This window comes from Pleurodeles waltl, chromosome 5 (genome assembly GCF_031143425.1).
Source record: "Pleurodeles waltl isolate 20211129_DDA chromosome 5, aPleWal1.hap1.20221129, whole genome shotgun sequence".
Classification (NCBI taxonomy): domain Eukaryota; kingdom Metazoa; phylum Chordata; class Amphibia; order Caudata; family Salamandridae; genus Pleurodeles; species Pleurodeles waltl.
Window position 1 is genome coordinate 194,563,233 of NC_090444.1, and position 18,324 is coordinate 194,581,556.

An 18,324-nucleotide genomic window follows, 5' to 3' on the forward strand; every position below is an offset into this window, starting at 1 on the left:
TTGAATAAAGATTGTACAGGTGGTCATGTACCTATTCATGGCCCAAAATGATATTTTCTCTTTGTAGCAGTGAGCTTCATTTTTCACAAATAGATTGTACAGTACCATTTGAGCAGCTTATTGTTCCAGTTTCTTGTTTTTAATAGCTTTACTGATTTTCAGTTTGTACACATTCACAAAGTGTAGTCTATTTGCTTTTTTGTGCGTCAGCTTACTTCTACTCATCTCTCCTGTTCCAGGGAAATATTGGAGGTATTCTCTGGGAGATTCCCAACCCTGCACACCCAGTCAGCATGCAGGTGTCCTGGCAGTCACCCTCGAGTACACCCTCTTGTCCAGAGGTATTGCATCCCCAATGGGGCACCTGACACAACCTATGACCGAGTACTGAGGCTGAACCTAGATGCCCATCCTGTAAGCTACATAAACGACAATGACATTGGGACGTCATGGATTTCATCAATACTCAATGATATTTCTGATTCTGATGATGGAGTGAACATTATAATTGATATGGAACATGGCCAGTTTCAGGTAAATATTATTGATGCACCACCATAGACCCTGACAAATATACATCTTAACCTTGTTAACTACAGTCATTGCATTTTGTGAAAATTGTTTGCTACATTGGACTTTTATGCCTGTCTAAAGGCAGCTTTAGTTTCTGCCTGACCTTTTGTCACCAGTTCTTTAACTTGATACTAAAAGGTCATGTCCGAAAAAATATTTCTCTTTCTCTCTCATGCAGTTAACTCCTTGGTTTATCATTCTACTTTGTGTAAAATGCTTACTTTTCAATGCATGAGGGATTATTTTATATGTAACAATGCCACTATTTTATCACACTTTTGTCACATTCAGTGATTCCACCACCAACAACAATACCACCAATACCACCATCACTTTCAATACCACCACCACCAATGCTGCAGTACATATACTACCAATGTCACAACACTTTAAGCACAACTTAAATTTTGCAACACTAATTCCACCTACACACTACCAATGATATCTACACCACCATCAATATTGCACCACCACCAACAATAACACTAATTACTCTGCCACAAATGCCACCAATGCTGTCACTACAAATAATACCACCATCACCATACATTTCACCACCATCACCAATACCACTCTTTCTGTAATACCACCACTAATAGTACCACAAGTACTCCAAAAATAATCAACAATACCTCTACCACCGGCAGCACAAATACAACCTATTCCACACACGTCACCAATACCAACAATGTAATTGGTACTACACTACCACCTATTCCACATTACTACCAGTACTACATCACCCTTACAACTCCTACAGATAAGATATATATAGCTAGGTTTGCAAAAATAAATAGATAGACAGACCGACATAGATAGATAGATAAATAGATAGATAGATAGATAGATAGATAGATAGATAGAGATAGAAAGAACCAGGAAATTGGAATAAGCTGCACAGCTTCAATTAGTAATATAATAATTAATTGTCTGTATATGCATCACATAGAATGACACTGAAAGAAAAATAAAAAGCCATATAAGCAAGACACACAGACTACAATGGTTCACAAGTATAACTGTAATCCTTAATTAAAATACTATGAGCATGACATAGAGGAGTGCAGTTATAAATGCACCCCATCGTGTGCATACGAAAGAGAGGATAACTTTATAAAGAACAGTTTGAATGGACACAATCTGCTATGCTGTGAAAAAGCAGAATTCAGATCAAGGCGGCTCCAAACAGCATTTAAAACAGCTTTAGTAGGATACAGAAACTAACAAAGCTGGACTGTGCCCTGTATTCACATCAAAAGTATGAGGCTCTAAATGCAATGTCAATACTAAAGTAATGCCAAAATAAAAACAAACACACTTGCACTGAAGGGAACTACCTTGTGTGCAGATGTTCTCTTTGTGAAAGAGCAAATGCAGTCCCTGAAAGTAAAGCTAGCCAGTGACTGAAGTAGGCTGACCCACTTCCCCATTCTGTATATTGTAGTGGGTGGAACCTAAATGTGAATGGCACAATAACAGATCAGTGGACAAAGAGAGCTGGCTGAATGCCCCCTTACATAAATATATTATGCATATAATGCTGGTAAAATCAACAGGTCTTGGCTGACACCAGACCAGACCTAATAAAACAAGCAATTCAAATATGTTCCAGTGCAAGATGGATGGTGACAAGGATCATTGTATCCCCCTTGCTCCTTAACATATAAGTATAATAATATTTGAATGGTCACAAATTAATCTGTTACATTCCATCAATTACCTAACCTGCGCATAAGGACAACAGATGAAATTTGACATCACACATAGTGCATGGTAAATATTTAACAGTTGATGTCAAATACTACTTAAATTTACAATCAGAAAAATACATTTTCTGCTTCCTACACCAACTGCCTACAAACCTGATTCCAAAACTTGGTTGGCCACTGTGGCAACAGTAGTTCTCTTACCAGATTCATACAGGTAGGCAGAAGACAATCCAATAGCTTCTTGTTGGACAGCAAACACAAACTGCATTTCAAAGGTGCGGTAAAAAAGAGTCCAATTCCATCTCCAGCTGTTATGCATTAAACTCTGAATTATAGCCTATTACTGGTGATACAGACACTGGCTCTGCAGAGGTTTGGACTAAGTGAATGCCATCTGTAAAGGCCCGCAAACACCCAGATTAAATGACTGAGCCCTGTGCCTTTGTTGCACAATCTCTTAATCAAATAGCTTGCAAAGTCACCAACTTTGTAGGCACAAGTCCACTACTCAGTAATGAAGATTGTCAAGTCGCAGTTAAGGCTGACCCGTTTCTATTGGACAGGAACATCTGGACAAAACACAGAACACTGAAATCTGGCTTGAGTGACTGCCAGTGGTTAAGATTTTTGCCAGTAACCTATCCATGACCTTTTGTTATTTTAAAATGAAGCTTTAAGTGTAATCGGTATAACCAGATGTGGGTTTGGTGCTTTCTGTGCCATAATATCCGAACTGCATCTCACTGATGACACCCAACAAAGATGAAACTGGTCTGGAATTGTTTACATTCCCTTTCAGAGGGAACATTTATCTTGGATACTGGGTTGCAGTGGACCTGTTCAGCAAGGACCAAGTTGAATTGGCATATCGTTGCTACCCATCTGGATTGGCATAGTGAAAAAATAGACTGGAATGTGGCCCTGAGCAATTGTCAGTTGATGAGGTCTTTTCAGCATTCTAGTCATCTCTTTTTGTTTTTCTTGCCATCAAAGAATGTCACCAAAGATGTAATACATTTCACTGGGAGTCCATTTCTCCCTGGCAATTTTTCTGGAAGGGAAGGTTTTGCTGTCTTGTCAATCCATCCTGATTAGATGGATCCAAAAACGTTCATATTTTGTCACAAATGCTTTGTAGACCCTTGCATAGGCTTGGTTTGTCTACCGCCAATCTTTCAGTAGTACAACGGTTGTTCAGTCATACTATTCCCTTGTCAGATTTTATCCTGCTTCCTATGACACTACCATTCCAATGATATCCCATCCTTGTTGCCCTTCTCAAAAAGTTTGTGGTTTATTGTGTCATCAATTGCAATTGATGCCAGCACTTCTTTTTGAATCTTGCACCTCTGGTTCAATGTTTTTAATTCTTGGAAGTTCCTTGTTCCTTTTTCTAATCATATTCTGTATAGTCCAGCCACTGGCCATGGTTTTAAAATTGTAAATGAGTTGCAAACACAACTACTAGTGGAATTTGCATCATTTCGACTGAAAAATGTGTCTTATTGTACTCTTCCACAACTGGGAAGGATTAGTCTAACCCCCATAATGTCTTTGCATATCTCCTCAACATCACTTTCTAATTCAATGAAGAGTGTTATGAGGGAAGAACCTGTGGGATCTCTGTCTGTGGATGGATTACATAATTTGGAGGCTAACATGTCTTAAATTGAGCCCAGCTTAAAAATTAATGAGCAATATGTTTTAGGTCCTTCTGTATTGGAACTAATTTCACTGGATGTCTAGCTGTGACTTTTAAGCTAACAATAAAGTTGTTGCTGAACATGTTTGTATACCCTGTTTAAGCACACTTTAGCTAAGAGTTTTTATTGATTCTACATCCAGTGAGGTAAACATCACAATAAAACCTGGAACTCAGTTTGCGGAGCCAAACCATGAGTATTTGGGTTACTTATTGGAAACCTTGGAGAGTGAGAGGATGGCTGAGAATGGAAAGCGAGAGCAAGAGCAAAGGAGGAGACCAAACAGAGCACACAAGTGGGGGCCAAGGGTATTAGAACAGTTGCAGTCAAAATGGTGAGAGTCATGGGACAAAAACCTAGATAAGGGGATGGAGAAAGAAAGAGAAGGTAAGGGTAAGTAGGATGGGGCAATGCAAATAGGGAAGGGGGACATTGAAAGACATGAGGGAACAGGGAGTGTGGCATCAATGCTTTGGGAATCAGCAGAGACAGGAGGGACTGGAGTGACTGGTGGGAGTACCAAAGTGCAACAAAGGCCAATGGAGAGAAAGAAATAATTAGTAGCACAAAACAAGGCTATAGACAGTAGGTGAGCATTGGTGCACTAAGTGTACATGGGCATAGCCGCCGCATTAATGGGCAACCTACTGGTTAGCATGAAGGATAATATCTAAACGAGCATGTATGTAGGACTCATAGAGAGATGTGAAGCAAGGAAGAGTCCAAGGTGGTAGAAAGGGAGTTAGCTAAACAGCTGAAAGTTTCCAATATTATCGAAACATAGTCAGCTGCATTAATGTTATATGCCAACATTTTCTGTGAAACATATTGATAAAGCAGAGTGGCACTCTTTAAATACATAGATGTCACTAGGGCAGCACACATAAGTTATGGCAGTAAAGTGTGGATCCGCTATGATGAGAAATTCAGCGCGAGGAGAAGCCAAGACCCAAAAAAATCATGAGGTGAAGTAAACTAAGAGCTGTGACTGCAGTATAATATGACTCCAGTACGTTTGTCACCAGCAGTGTACACAGTGATTGGGTTACTGCTGCTACCTGTGCCCTTTCAGGAATGCCCTGCTTTTGAGTTGGGAGTAGAGATTCACTCCAAGACAGGGATGATCGGAGTTTGTTGCAATTTTAAGATGCTGCAGGTACCCTTGCAAGTTCAGGCATGAATGCTCGAAATGTATGGGAAATCACCCCTTTGTGCAATGTTCAGTTAGGAATGCAAGGCGACGAGGAGGACTACTTGGATGGCTCTCGTTTCGTAATCAGGGCAGGAGAAGAGGGCAAGTGTGTGTGACTGATGAAGACGATGGAGCAAGTGAAAGAAGCTAGGTGTCCTGCTGGCACCAGGAAAGACCAGATGGCCTGTGACAACACTGATTTTTCAAGGAATAGAGTTAGATGGTGTGCAGGCTGCTGGCTGAAAACTTAGAAAGATTGAGAGCACTGCTGAGGGAAGCAGTAGGCAAACAGAAATTAGAAGTGAGAAAGGTGCAACTGGTCAGCCATTTGAAATTTCCTTGCATATTGATACCACCACGTAGGTGGCCCCTGGCAGTGACAATGAGAGAGACATCAAATCCCTACCACAGGGTCCGGATAACTGACTATGGGAGGCAGGACCTTTGAATATGGATTCGAATTTTTGACAAGTACAGCAGAGTGACCAAATCATATACCTGGGTGATGGAAAACTACTCTGATTCATGCTACAGGAGGCTTTGGCATCTACTGGAAAGACATTGGTGCACTGAAAGATGGCTGCAGGAAGCAGGATACGGAACCACAGCATCCCTTTTCTGGAATTTGTTTGGGTTTGCACTGGCATTAGAGTTATGAACTTAAAAACAAAAAGTTGACTTTCTTGATAGACATTAGGCAGTGGTGGGAGTAATAAACAGGTTATCAGTCAGTATCAAATGAGTGCTACATTTGGTGACAGAATTTTATTAATATGTTTATGCCTCAACTTTTTTGTTTAAGTCAAAACACATACAGGACTCGACAGCAAAGTGGCTGATACGTTATCTTGTGATCGAGGTTCCATGGATTGGTACTAAAAACCGATCCGGATGGAGCCAGAGTACTGAAGGAGATCTGTGAGTTAGGAAGATGAGAGTGCCGAGTTTGGCAAAGTCCTCAATATTAATTTATAGACAAGCATGGACTGATAGACATAAGGCAGTGGTGGGAGTAATAAACAGGTTATCAGCCAGTATCAAATGAGTGCTTCATTTGGTGACAGAATTTAATTAATATGTTTATGCCTCAACTTTTTGTTTAAGTAAAAGCATGTACAGGACTCAACAGCAAAGTGGCTGACACATTATCTTGTGTTCGAGGTTCCATGGATTGGTACTAAAAACAGATCAGGATGGAGCCAGAGTACTGAAGGAGCTCTGTGAGTTAGGAAGATGAGAGCGCCGAGTTTGGCAAAGTCCTCAATATTAATTTATAGACAAGCATGGACCGAATTTCTGAAGAGCCGAGCACTGAGGACCAACCAGGACTTGTAAGGGATGCAGGACAGGAGAGAGGTGGGGAGTTTCTTAGGAGGCTAATAGGAGGTTTGGCAAGGATGAAAGGAAAAGTGGAGGACAGATGGTAAGCCGTTACAGTGATTATGCTGGGAGGATTAGTGACTGCCTGGGAGATGGAGATTTTTTGAGCCATATTCTCAATTCTGTTTTTGAGTATTCAGGATTTCATAGGTTGTGGGGGCAAAGATATGTAATGGTTTACAGTTGGAGGATATACAAATGGAAGGGAGCAGGACATGGTTGCATATAAGGAGGAGCAAGTTGAATCAGAAGAGTTAAGGATGCTAGGTAATTTTGAGAAGGTCAGGTAACACTATGATTATAGCATATAGAGAATATTGGGGAATGAGAGGAGGTGTGACTGTGAGGGTGTTGTTAATTCACGAGGATGGGAGATTTCCAAATGCAATTAGTGCTATCTAAATGCTTGCAGTTGGGAAGATGGCAGGGAAGATAGTGTCAGACACATTCATTCAGGATGGGGTGGCGACAGAGAGGGGCATATAATTGGGAATGGGGAGGAAAGTTTAAAGAACTTAGGTACATGATAATCATGAAGGATATGGGGTTATATAATGTTGGGGGAGGAAAGTGACAAGAAGTGCTTACTATTAGGTATATTCCCTTTCACCAGGTAGCAGGCAAGAAGAAGCAGGTGTTTATATGTGTCCATTCCATAGTAAAGTGGATTGGGGAGCACTCAAGATAAGCAATGTAATAAACAGAAGTTGGGACTGGAGGAGGATAAGGTGTTGGTGCTGTGGTACGGAGTAGGCAGGAGGATATGGGAAAAGATACTTCCTACATTATAGAAGCTTGGGGTAAGCAGCCAAGTGCTGACAATACGTCCTACATTGTGGAAGCTTGGGGTAAGCAGCTAAGCCCTGGCAACATTTTAATACACTGGGGAGAAAATTACCTTGTGCAACCAACTCGTTTAGAGTCGTTAAAATTGATGAAGAAAGATTTGATATCAATACTGGGCAGATAGGACAGGACAGATATCCCATGGGCTCAGGTATTACCCAGGAGAGTGTGCAGGGGGGGAAGGAAGCCATCACCCATCAATGAATAAAAGGAGGTATTGATATTTTTCGAGTCTTGAGGCATGGGGATAGTCTGACACATCTGTGTTGTCCCAGCAGGATGAGATACATTTGTCCCTTCTGGGAAATAGGACTTGCCTCATGAAGGTAATCTAGTTGTAAGAGGAGTGGTGGTGGTGTAGGCAGTAAGGGGAACACAATGGGGACTAAGATAATATTTCTGAAGAGGGTTTTTCTGAGGGTGGAAAAACTGAGCCCAGGATAAGGCAGGGGAAGAGAGTGGAAGTCGGAATATGAATAAGAGTGGGTCTGTGGCAGACAAGCAGAGGGAGAAGCTAAATGTTAAATAGAGGGGACCTTTGAAGGAAATGTGTTAAAGGGGAGAGTTTAGGACTGTGGGGCTGTGGAGCCATAAAGAGTGGGAATTTTTAGAGAGGTGGGTTGGAATAAAGTTCAGTGTTAGCAGAGTTGTAAGGGCCATTTAGAGTGTGAGAGTAAGCCAAAGGCTGTAACAGTTATGAACTCTGCTTTCTTCCAATAAAGCAGTTCTTTAAGTGCAAGGAACTGTTGGATGTGGTATATAATTAAAAAGACCCAAGAAATTACTTAAGAAACACAAAGGTTAGAGTGAAGTTGTGGTTGGCTTTGCTTATCAGACCTTAAAGTATGATTGAATAACCTTAGAAAATCAGTGAAAAAAACACAGTTAAAGACAAGTTATGGTTACAAAATAAAACTTAAATACCACTGAAAGTCATCAGTTAGGATTAGGTAAACTTACTATAACTTTTACGCCAGTAGGGCACTGCTTATTACCTCACATGTGACATCACCCATGGCATGTTAAATGATACCATTGGTGAGATCAGTGTTGATGCCTCAAATATCATTGATGACATCACTGATGACATCCAGTGGTACAGCTGTTAATATCAGTTTTGATTTTTCTTACAATAGATCGGGGATGAGGCCCATTGTATTTAGCAGTGCCTGCGATTAAGTTAATCATTCCATCCATCACTTTTTGTATCCTTTAGTATGTTGCCCTAAGTGGGATGGGTATACTGAGACGTGGGTTCTGTGCACACTGTCACTGGAGCCAAGCTATACCCAGCTGAAGAGTCCATAACAAGGGTGAAACTGCTCTTGAGTTGCTTGTGTTCCGGTTCAGGGAGGACCTGGCTTGGCAGTTCAGGGTGGACTGTTCCCATTGGAGCAGGGTCAGGACTGATTTGTATATAGCTGGGTCGAAAGTGAGGTGGCATGGTCTGCAAAGTAACAATGGACTATGATGCATGCAACCCTGAGTAATTACCAGTAGCTGAGATTAATTCAAGCATTCCATCCATCACTTTTTGTATAACTTTGTAAAAGCTGCACTTTCAGGAATGTGACTTAAAATTGGGGGGGGAGGGGGGCAAAACTCACTCAATTCAGTGTAGGTAATTGCCAAAAAATTCAGTGAGCTGGAATTATGTGGGATGAGTAGTTCTGTGTTAGCGCTATTTCTTAGCAAAAAAACACCCCTTCACGTCCAAAATGGCTGCGAAGATGCATTTTGCTCTAAGAAATAGTGCTACTTGCAACATAACATGGATAGCTAAATGTTCCTTTGGGGTTGGAGTTCCCCCAACATACTGCTGTCATTTAACTCTATTTTCTCATGCTCGCTAAATGTGTTCCTGTGTTCGAATTTTCCCCCAAACCATGCAAGGAGGAGTAATAGCATTAGTATTATAATTCTGCATCAAAGAGTAATGCAGAATTGCCAAATTTTCTCTAGTTACTCCAGTGTAATTGAAATTCCTCCCAGACCCAGTTAAAATCAGACTTTATTATTATAGAGGGTTTCAAATTACAATTCCTTTGGATCTATCTGCTCCCAGTCTAAAGTTATCACTTATTAAATGCAATAAGCAAAACTAGTGTTAGTCAATGAGAGAGACAGGCCTTACAACAGTGAAAAATGACTTACAGAGTTTTTCATTGCCAAGAGATGTAAAACCTAAACACGCATCTTGTACTTATTAAATTCTGTGTGCCCTGTGTGTCTATCAGCATCTATGGCCTACATTAGAGGTGACAAATGAATATTAAAACGAAAGGTTTATTTTGCCAGGTCGAAATGGCAGTTTAGAATGACACTACATGCTGCAGTGGCAGGCCTGAGACACGTTTTAAAAGGCAACTTTAAAGGGTGACACAATGAGTGCTGCAGGCTGACTGGCAGCACTTAATTTACAGGCCCAGGATACAGGTAGTAAATGTGGCAGTTAGGTGTACAGCAATTTTACTATGTTTGAAGGAAGAAGAGAGGATAAGAACTTTAGCACTGGTTAACAGTGGTAAAATGCACAGAGTCCAAGAAGCCCAAAAAAATTGTTCCAGCAGAGAAAGAGAGTGAAGGCAAAAAGTTTGAGGTGACCCTGCAGAGAGGGCCATGTCCAAGACTCACTGTATGGGTTTCTTTGTGTGGTTATTTATCAGAGAATGTACAATAATACGATACTTATGGAATGTGTACATTACACATGAGTTTTTGGAAATCATAAATTATGTGTTGCAGTACAATATCGAGCGGTTTGCTTTTAATAGCAGTAGTGTGATAAATTATAGTGGTTACTTTGTGTTTGATGTTGAATGTGTTGTAGTGAGACAGTGAATGTCAGTGTCTATGGTAGTTCTCTGTCTCAATAGTTCAACATGTGTTTAAGTTAAGACAAATATTTTTGATATGATTATAGTGGGTTATTATGTGAAAGAGTTTTGTTTCTCTGTTAGGTCTTACAGTTTTGTTATACAATGTATTCACTGGCGTACTATACACATTAACAATTCTGCACTAAGTATGTTAAGTGAAACATAAAATATTCATCTACCTAAAATAATGTTCTTAAAGAGAAATGAGCAGAGAATTGGTGCCATTACAATGTTGGTATTTGTGATTTCATCAGTAATGTCGTTTGAAATATCATCAGTGATGTCATCTGTGATGAAAGTAAAATCATGAATGATGTCATAGGTAGAACAAGACAGAGAGCACAAATTATCCTTTAGTTTATCTAATAATTACTGGTGCATTTCAGTGTGTACTACAACCCACAACAAAACTGGCTGATATCAAAATATTTAAATTTTATTTATTTAGCCAATGCACCACATAAACTTACATTAGGAATGGAAATGTGAGCTTGGCAAACAATTTTTCAGAGGAGTGGTTAAAGAGATGCAATGAAAATGTAGTCATCGGCCACATAGTGGCAACCTTTTGAGCATTCACAGTTACCTAGGAAACTACTTCTTTTTTTATATATGCATATTTGGATCAATCGTGCACATATTGCATAGAGCCAAGGTCATCAGTCCAAAATGGATCTAGGATGGTTGCTGTGTAAGTTTAAATTGTGTGATGTGGGTCAGTACCGTACAGTACAAATGCATAGATTGTAATATGCATACATGCAGGAAATGAGTGGATTACACACCAATGTTGATTTTTTTTTCCACTGGAGCCCTGAGAGTTTTAAGTTTGTTCTTATAAATAACAAATCTATGAAGCATAATATAAGACTTTTGACTTACCATAATATTTTACATTGTAAAATCCTTGCTACAGCCAGGAGATATAAGAGTAATATGTTGCAATATTGTGTTGGCTAAAAAGTTTGTGTTATAAAAGAACTATATGTTGAAAGCAGAATCTTTCACTTTTTTTCAGACCAGCTGAATATAGGTTATTTACTGTCAATCCTAAACTTCATATGTAGAACAGGTACTGTTAATGCAATCTGTATGTTTTGTATCCATTGATAGGTGTTCTACATCATTGTTCAGTTTTTAAGCCCTCTGCCAGAAGCTATGATAATCCAAAGGAAAAAAAGCAGAGATTTAGGCTGGGAAGATTGGCAGTATTTCGCAAGAAACTGTAGTATCTTTTGCATGGATAACAATGACCAACTGGACAACCCACATTCTGTGAACTGTCTCCAACTTCCTAGGTATGCTCATTTTAAATAACAAGAGTACAAAACATGCTACATTGTGTCTAACTGATATACAACATATGTTCTGGAAAACATTATTGCATTTGTTTTATTGAATGGATAAGTACAAGGCCACTACAGTAGACCTGTTTGGGGTGAATGCCAAAGAATGTATATAAAGGTAGAATTTAAGTGGTTTGAGAGATGAAGACAGGAGAAAATGAGAAGTTCATATATTATAGAATAGGCTTTATCTTTGAAAGAGAGTATATAATAGGCTTTGTCTCTGAAAGAGATCTACAATCTAATTTTGAACAGTTTGAGAAAGGAGATTATTTAAACTTTAAAGATAGGTGCTTACTAATTCACAAAGGAAAGCATAGGTTATTAGTTGAAAAGAAAGTAAATCTTTCCCAAGTAATAAGTCAAAAACCAGTTAGGACCCTCTTCATCAGAGGCTGCCAGCAAAGTCCATTCAGGGTCCGCTTGCTACTGCTCAACTGGTCACTCCGGGAAGAGGCATCTAACAACTTTTGGTGTCTCTGTAGTCACATAGAAAGTCAGCAAACAACCGTTGGAGTACACTTCCTAGACCTTAGTATAAGCCGATATAGATCACTCCCTTCAAATTTCCACATAGGTCATGGACATCAGGTGTCATCCACTGGTCCAGATACATATGAGGAGCTGAAAGTGAGTTGCTACTTTTGTACTCTGCACTAGCTAGTCATAGGGCTGCATGCTAGACACTCCTTGGCCATGGGCAAAACGTTCCCAAGGGCAAACCTCCCATCTTTTTGCAGGACATCCTATTAGTCTTATTGAGAATGTTCACAAAACACACCATTCCCATTGAAATCCAAAGTGGCAGAGGCATGATTTCTGTCCTTGGGGATGCGGTTGGCCCACTCTGAAGTATGTCCATGATGATGCGTAGACCTCATGTAGTCCCCTCCAACATAGCCACACCAAACAGATTCTGGGACCAGCTTTCCCCCCTTTGTGAATGTTGTATTGATTGGTCTCATGTATCCTGAGATCAAAAGGCCCATCTTACCCAGGTCTCACTTATCACTTAAGTCTTAATGGGCAGTCCTCAACCTGGTTTCTTTTAAGTTCATGGAGTTCCTGGATCCTCCTAAATGACCCTCCCTGAGATAAACTGAGCAGTATACCTCACATCCAGACCCCCTCTCTAAAGGCCCAAGGCACTTCCCCTGTCCTGGGAATGGTTTTTGAATCTCCTCAGAGCATGTAGCACTGGTAGGTTGGGCAGCTGCATACAGGCTAATGCTATTTAGTCTAATGGAGTTTCAGTCAGGAAATATAATTTGTTATTTTCCTGGGCAAATGGACTCTTTGTTTCCCAATCTAAAGTAATAAAAAGAGCATTTCAATTGTACTTTAGCTTTTATCTTTAAAAAATCCATAGTAAAAAGGCGTTTGGGAGCTATTCACTCTAGGAACATGGTATTATTATTAAATTCTTAACTGGTTTCTCTTTTAAATAGTAGGCATCCTACTGTGTGGGATGCAAGCCTCACTTAGGGGTGACTTCATATTGAAAAATAGGTTTTTCTCCTTTCAAAAGGATTATATAGACTGGTGTGCCTGCAGGTCTAAAAACTGCAGCACTCAGGCTACACATGTAGGCTTAAAGTCATGTTTCCGGCTCAACCTGGTGGTTGGCATAATACGTTCTACAGTCCACATGTAACATAACTTCCTTGCCATTCCTGGCACCATACACTATGGTCATGTTAAAAAGTTAAATATGCCAATTAGGAGTTAGCCAATGTTGGCATGTTGCACATACACGGGGGACTGGACATCAGTGCCTCAGTTTTCAGAGTTCAAAACTAGCAGCATCAGGACAAAATAAATGGGGTGACTATGCAAAATGTGACACTTTCTCAAGCATGTTTCGAGCCCAGGGACTGTGTGGAGATAGACATATGGGAATGAACTAAGAGGACAGAAACTATGGATTTTGGATGCAGTATATGTGAGTAACTGGGGCTTTATCGTACAAATCACCACAGAGGTACAATCAACATATGCTTCTGCCACCACTGCCTTTGGTATTATAGAAGTGTCCAGAGATGCTTGCACTGACACTTCTGAAAAATGGATTATGCTGGCACAAAATGTGTGCTGATGAAGTCTCACTTTCAGAGCCTCATGCAAGTAAGGAAATTATTGGCTTTTGCACCAGTGCCATACAATAGATGTGGGTGCAGAAGTAAAAAGGCAAACCGGAGGCGCACTGATGGTCTACCTTTCACTAATATGCTGTTCCCAGTGCACAGGTGGGTTAATGTTTGCACTGGGAACAGTGCATTTGCTGTGATATGGAATACTCTTCCACCCTACCTGGCGTTTTTACTTAAGGGAGCACTGTGGAACAAAGTGGTACAGTGCACAGGATCTGTAATGCAGACAAAAGATGGACGAAGATGCACAAAATTAGGTCTTGAAAAGAAACTAGCAATGTGCATACAATATCTACACAGGTCAACAGGGATGTAGGTTTTGAAGACATCTGGTTACTCCTCATTCATAAATTGCGATGTTTATTGGAATAAACAGGTGTAAGGAATATACTGCTAAATCATGCTGGGGCATAAGCCCCAGAAAAGGGCCAGTTTTGTAGCACCTTACCAGAAGGGCTGATAAAATGCCACACACATTTTGTGTTCAACCGACGTACGAGGACCTAAAGCAGTGAGAGCAACAAACAAAACAAAAGCATGTGACTCTGGAAATGCTGACATCAAGGATGATACAACTGAAACTGTGGTGCAAGGGTTGAAGCTTCTGAAATTTGATTGTTGACATTTAATTTCTGCAACACATGTTTTAGAGTAATGCAAGACCTACAAGCATAAAAATGGATTTGAGTGATGACAGCCCAACGAGGTAAATGCACGAAAATAACATATTGCTTGATACATTATCGTATACATTATGGAAAGAACTCTAAAGCAGGTAATGTTTGCAAAAGAAGATTGATGGGAAAAGATACAAGCATGAAAGGGAAGGTGGTATAGTATTTGATGATGGTGTAAGCAACATGGGTCATAAAACAGGGTACGTTAAGAGCAAGGCATAGCTAGCGAGTTGAGGCTGCTATTATTATTAACGTATTTATGGGGCACATAGCTACCCGTAGGTGTCCCTGTGGTAGCAGCAAAAAGTCCAGCATAGTTGTGAGGAGCATTCAAAACAACCAGTTTTCAGCTGTTTATGGGAGATTAACTCAGACTCTGTAGCCCAGATAAAAAAGGGTAGGGAATTCCAGATTCTTGCAGCATTGTACCAAAACAAACAGCATCTTCTTGTCTTTTTTTTAAAGGGAGGGACCACTGCCAGACCATAATTGGTAGACCGCAGAGTCCTGGTGGGGATATAAGGAGTGATCATTGATTGGCTTATTGGAGGGCTTGTGCCAAAACAAGCCTTCTGAGCTGTACAGAGAGCCTTGAAATTGATCCTTTGAGGCACTGGTAACCAGTGCAGGAATTTCAGGGCTTGTTGGAGAGATTCATTTCTAGGGATTTTGTAAAGCAATCTGCCCACAAAGTTCTGTACAACCTGTAGATTTCTCACCACCACTCTGTGAGCCCCTAGATACAGGGAGTTTCCATATTCCGGACAGAATAAGCGCATGGACTACAATCTTTTATGAGGCAGACAGAAGTGGATGAAGACTTTTCCTGAGGGACCTCAGGATACTGTAGCATGTTGATGCTAGTTTGGTGGCCTGAGTGTCTGTCCATGGTTAGAGCTTTATCCAACCAAAACCTGAGGCTTTTTATAGCGGACTTGGGAATGGGGGAAGTGCCAAGGGCAATAGGCTATCACAGATCCATCCGGGAGGACAAAGGATCCCCCAGAGTCATCAGCTCGGTCTTGTTTCCATTTAATTTAAGGGCTGAATTGTTTATTCATTCAGCCACAGCCTTCAGGCATGACCCTAGGTCTGGGGCACGAGGGTCCTGTGAGTGAGAAAGGGTGAATACCAGATTATAGGGATCCCATGTGGCAGGACGATGCCCCCCAGAGGACACATATATACGTTGAACAGTGTGGGGCTTGGAGAAGAGCCCTGAGGGACTCCAAAGTTCAGTGAAAAAGTATCAGAGGTACAACTACCCTCAAACACTTGAAAAGTCCTATTGCTGAGGAAAGATTGGAGCCAAGAAAGAGCACGACCCACCACCCCTGCATTCTGTATTCTTTCAATAAGGATATCATGGCTGACCGTATCAAATGCTGCACTGAGATCGAGAAGGACAATGGCCGCTGTGCCTCCTCGATCCAGCAGCATTTTCACCTCCACCACTGAAAGAAGTGCCATTTCTGTCTCATGTTTGAATCTTAACCCAGTCTGAGTCGAATGGAGAATATTATGTTCCTCCAAGAATCCTGAAAGATGGTTGTTAACATGTCTTTCCAGGACTTTATTTAATCCCGCCAGAAGGGAGATCAGTCTCTAGTTTCCTTGGTCAAAAGGGACTAAGGGCCAGATGTATGAATCTGGCCCATTGCGATTCGGTAATTGCGATTTTTAAGAAATCGCAATTACCGACTCGCAAAGGGCCATGTATCACATTTGCGAGTCGGTAATTGCGATTTCTTAAAAATCGCAAATGCAATTACCGAATCGCAAATTGCGATACTGGCCCTATTCGCAGCTATGGGCCTGTTGGCCCATAGCTGCGAATTTTTTGCATTTCGCAAATTGCGATTTCTGAAACAGAAATCGCAATTTGGGAAAAGCAAAGGGCCAGGGTGCTGGGGGCTTAAGGCCCCCTCTCCTGCACCCTTTTTTTTTTTTGGGCACATGTAAAGTACACACATGCCAAAAGGGCATGTGTGCTTTACATATCTAATTTAAAAATGCAGTTGTACTGCATTTTTAAATTCTGCACCAGGTTACCACCTGGTTGCAGGTCATGGTATTTTGCAAGTGCAAAATACCATTCTGCGAAAAATTTGAATTTGCAACTTTTTGCAGAATTGCTTTGCGACCTGGATTTTGCGAATCCCAAATTGCGATTCGCAAAATCCAGGTCGCAACGCAGAAAATCAAATGTTTTGCGATTTTCTGTTTTTGGTCTGCGAATGCATTTGATGCATTGCAGACCTCGATTTTGCACTCGCAAATGGCTGATTTCGCTGTTTGCGAGTGCAAAATCTGTTGATGGCCCTAAATTTGTTTTTTGACCAGGGCCTTTACCATGGCATGTTTCCATGCCATGGGCACAGTACCTTTGGCCAGAGAAAAGTTCAGAATACTGAGCATGCTTTGTTTAATTTGCTCAAGTTCCTTGACTAAGATAGATGGGGAGCAGGGTCTAATGGAGAACCTGATTTAACTTAATTTAGAATCATTGCAAGATTTTCAGGCGTGACATCAGGGACCAGAGTGGGAGAATGCTGGTTATCATTCCCCACCCAATGACTCTCGAAATTAAGAGGGTGGAATGTAGCACAAGTATAATATATTTTTTTTCTCTGGAAGAACTTTGCTATATCATTACAGCAAGTAGATGGCGGTTCCAGAATTGATGAAATGGAAGGGGGATTTAAGAAATGTTTTAACAATCCAAAATATCTTTCTGGGAGCATTAGGAGCCAATTTTATCTTGTCATCATAATAAGATCTTTTTGCAGTTATGATTTCACAATGGTATTTCCTGACATTTTCCCTGTATTTTACTTATCCCTGAATAATTTTTCCTCCAAATTCTTTCTAATTTCTTACATAGTTGCTTTAGGGCTCTAAGCCGTGGGTGTACCACGGAGCCAAATTGGGTTTGGGGTTCCTGATTTGCATTTTTCTGGGGAGTGCAAGGTCCAAGGACTGATTGATCCACTGTGAGAAGTTATAAGCCAAGGTGTTGTGGTATTGGGGACTTGTTTTTTAAAAAAGTCCACATTAATGCCCTCATTATGACCCTGGCGGACGGCAGTATTTTGGAGAAAGGTACTGCCAACAGGCTGGTGATACCTTCACCAAAATATGACATTGGAAGTTTGACTCAAGCCAAACCGCCAATGTACCACTCCGTCTGCCAGGGCGGCAACAGCCGCCGGGTTGGAGACTACAGTCTCCAGCCAGGCAGCCATCACTGACCCACCCGTGGAATTATGACCCCGCATACTGCCATGGTTTTCGTGGCTTTTTTAACGCCTACCGCCACGAAAACCATGGCGGTAGGCACTATCAATGCCAGGGAAAACCTTCCCTGACAATGAAAGAGGTCTCCCCGACCCCCTCCCTATCCCCAGAGTAGTCCCCCACCCTGTCCCTCCCCCTCCCAACCCCCCAATGATATACACACACATTCACACACCAACATACACATGCAAACATATACTCATACCCACATTCATCCACGCATGCATACATACATTCACACACACACACCAACATACATACAAGCACACGCAGTCACACAACACAAGATACATGCACACTCACAACCATTCATGCTTACACCCAATCCACACACCACACACCCACATGCACACACACACAAACATACACCCACCCCCCCACACACACACACACAACACCCCACTCCCCTGTCGGAGCACCCGACTTACCTGCTTGCAGGGGGTCCTCCGACAGGAGACAGGATGTGGCGCTGTTGCCAGCAGCAGCGTCCGCCAGCAGAACACTGCCAGGCCGTATCATGGATCATGATATGGTCGGTGGCAGTCTACTGGCATGGCGCTGCTGCTGACAGC

At 41.3% G+C, this 18,324-nt stretch overlaps 1 protein-coding gene across 1 annotated transcript in view; it reads left to right on the forward strand.

Annotated features, from left to right (window-relative positions):
* The window catches only part of USH2A (usherin), a 3,586,186-nt gene that overhangs the window by 327,552 nt on the left and 3,240,310 nt on the right, over positions 1 to 18,324 (forward strand). The window contains exons 6-7 of the mRNA XM_069233891.1: positions 240 to 534; positions 11,396 to 11,580. Coding sequence (XP_069089992.1) covers positions 240 to 534; positions 11,396 to 11,580 — 480 coding nt within the window. The remainder of the gene's footprint in view (positions 1 to 239; positions 535 to 11,395; positions 11,581 to 18,324) is intronic.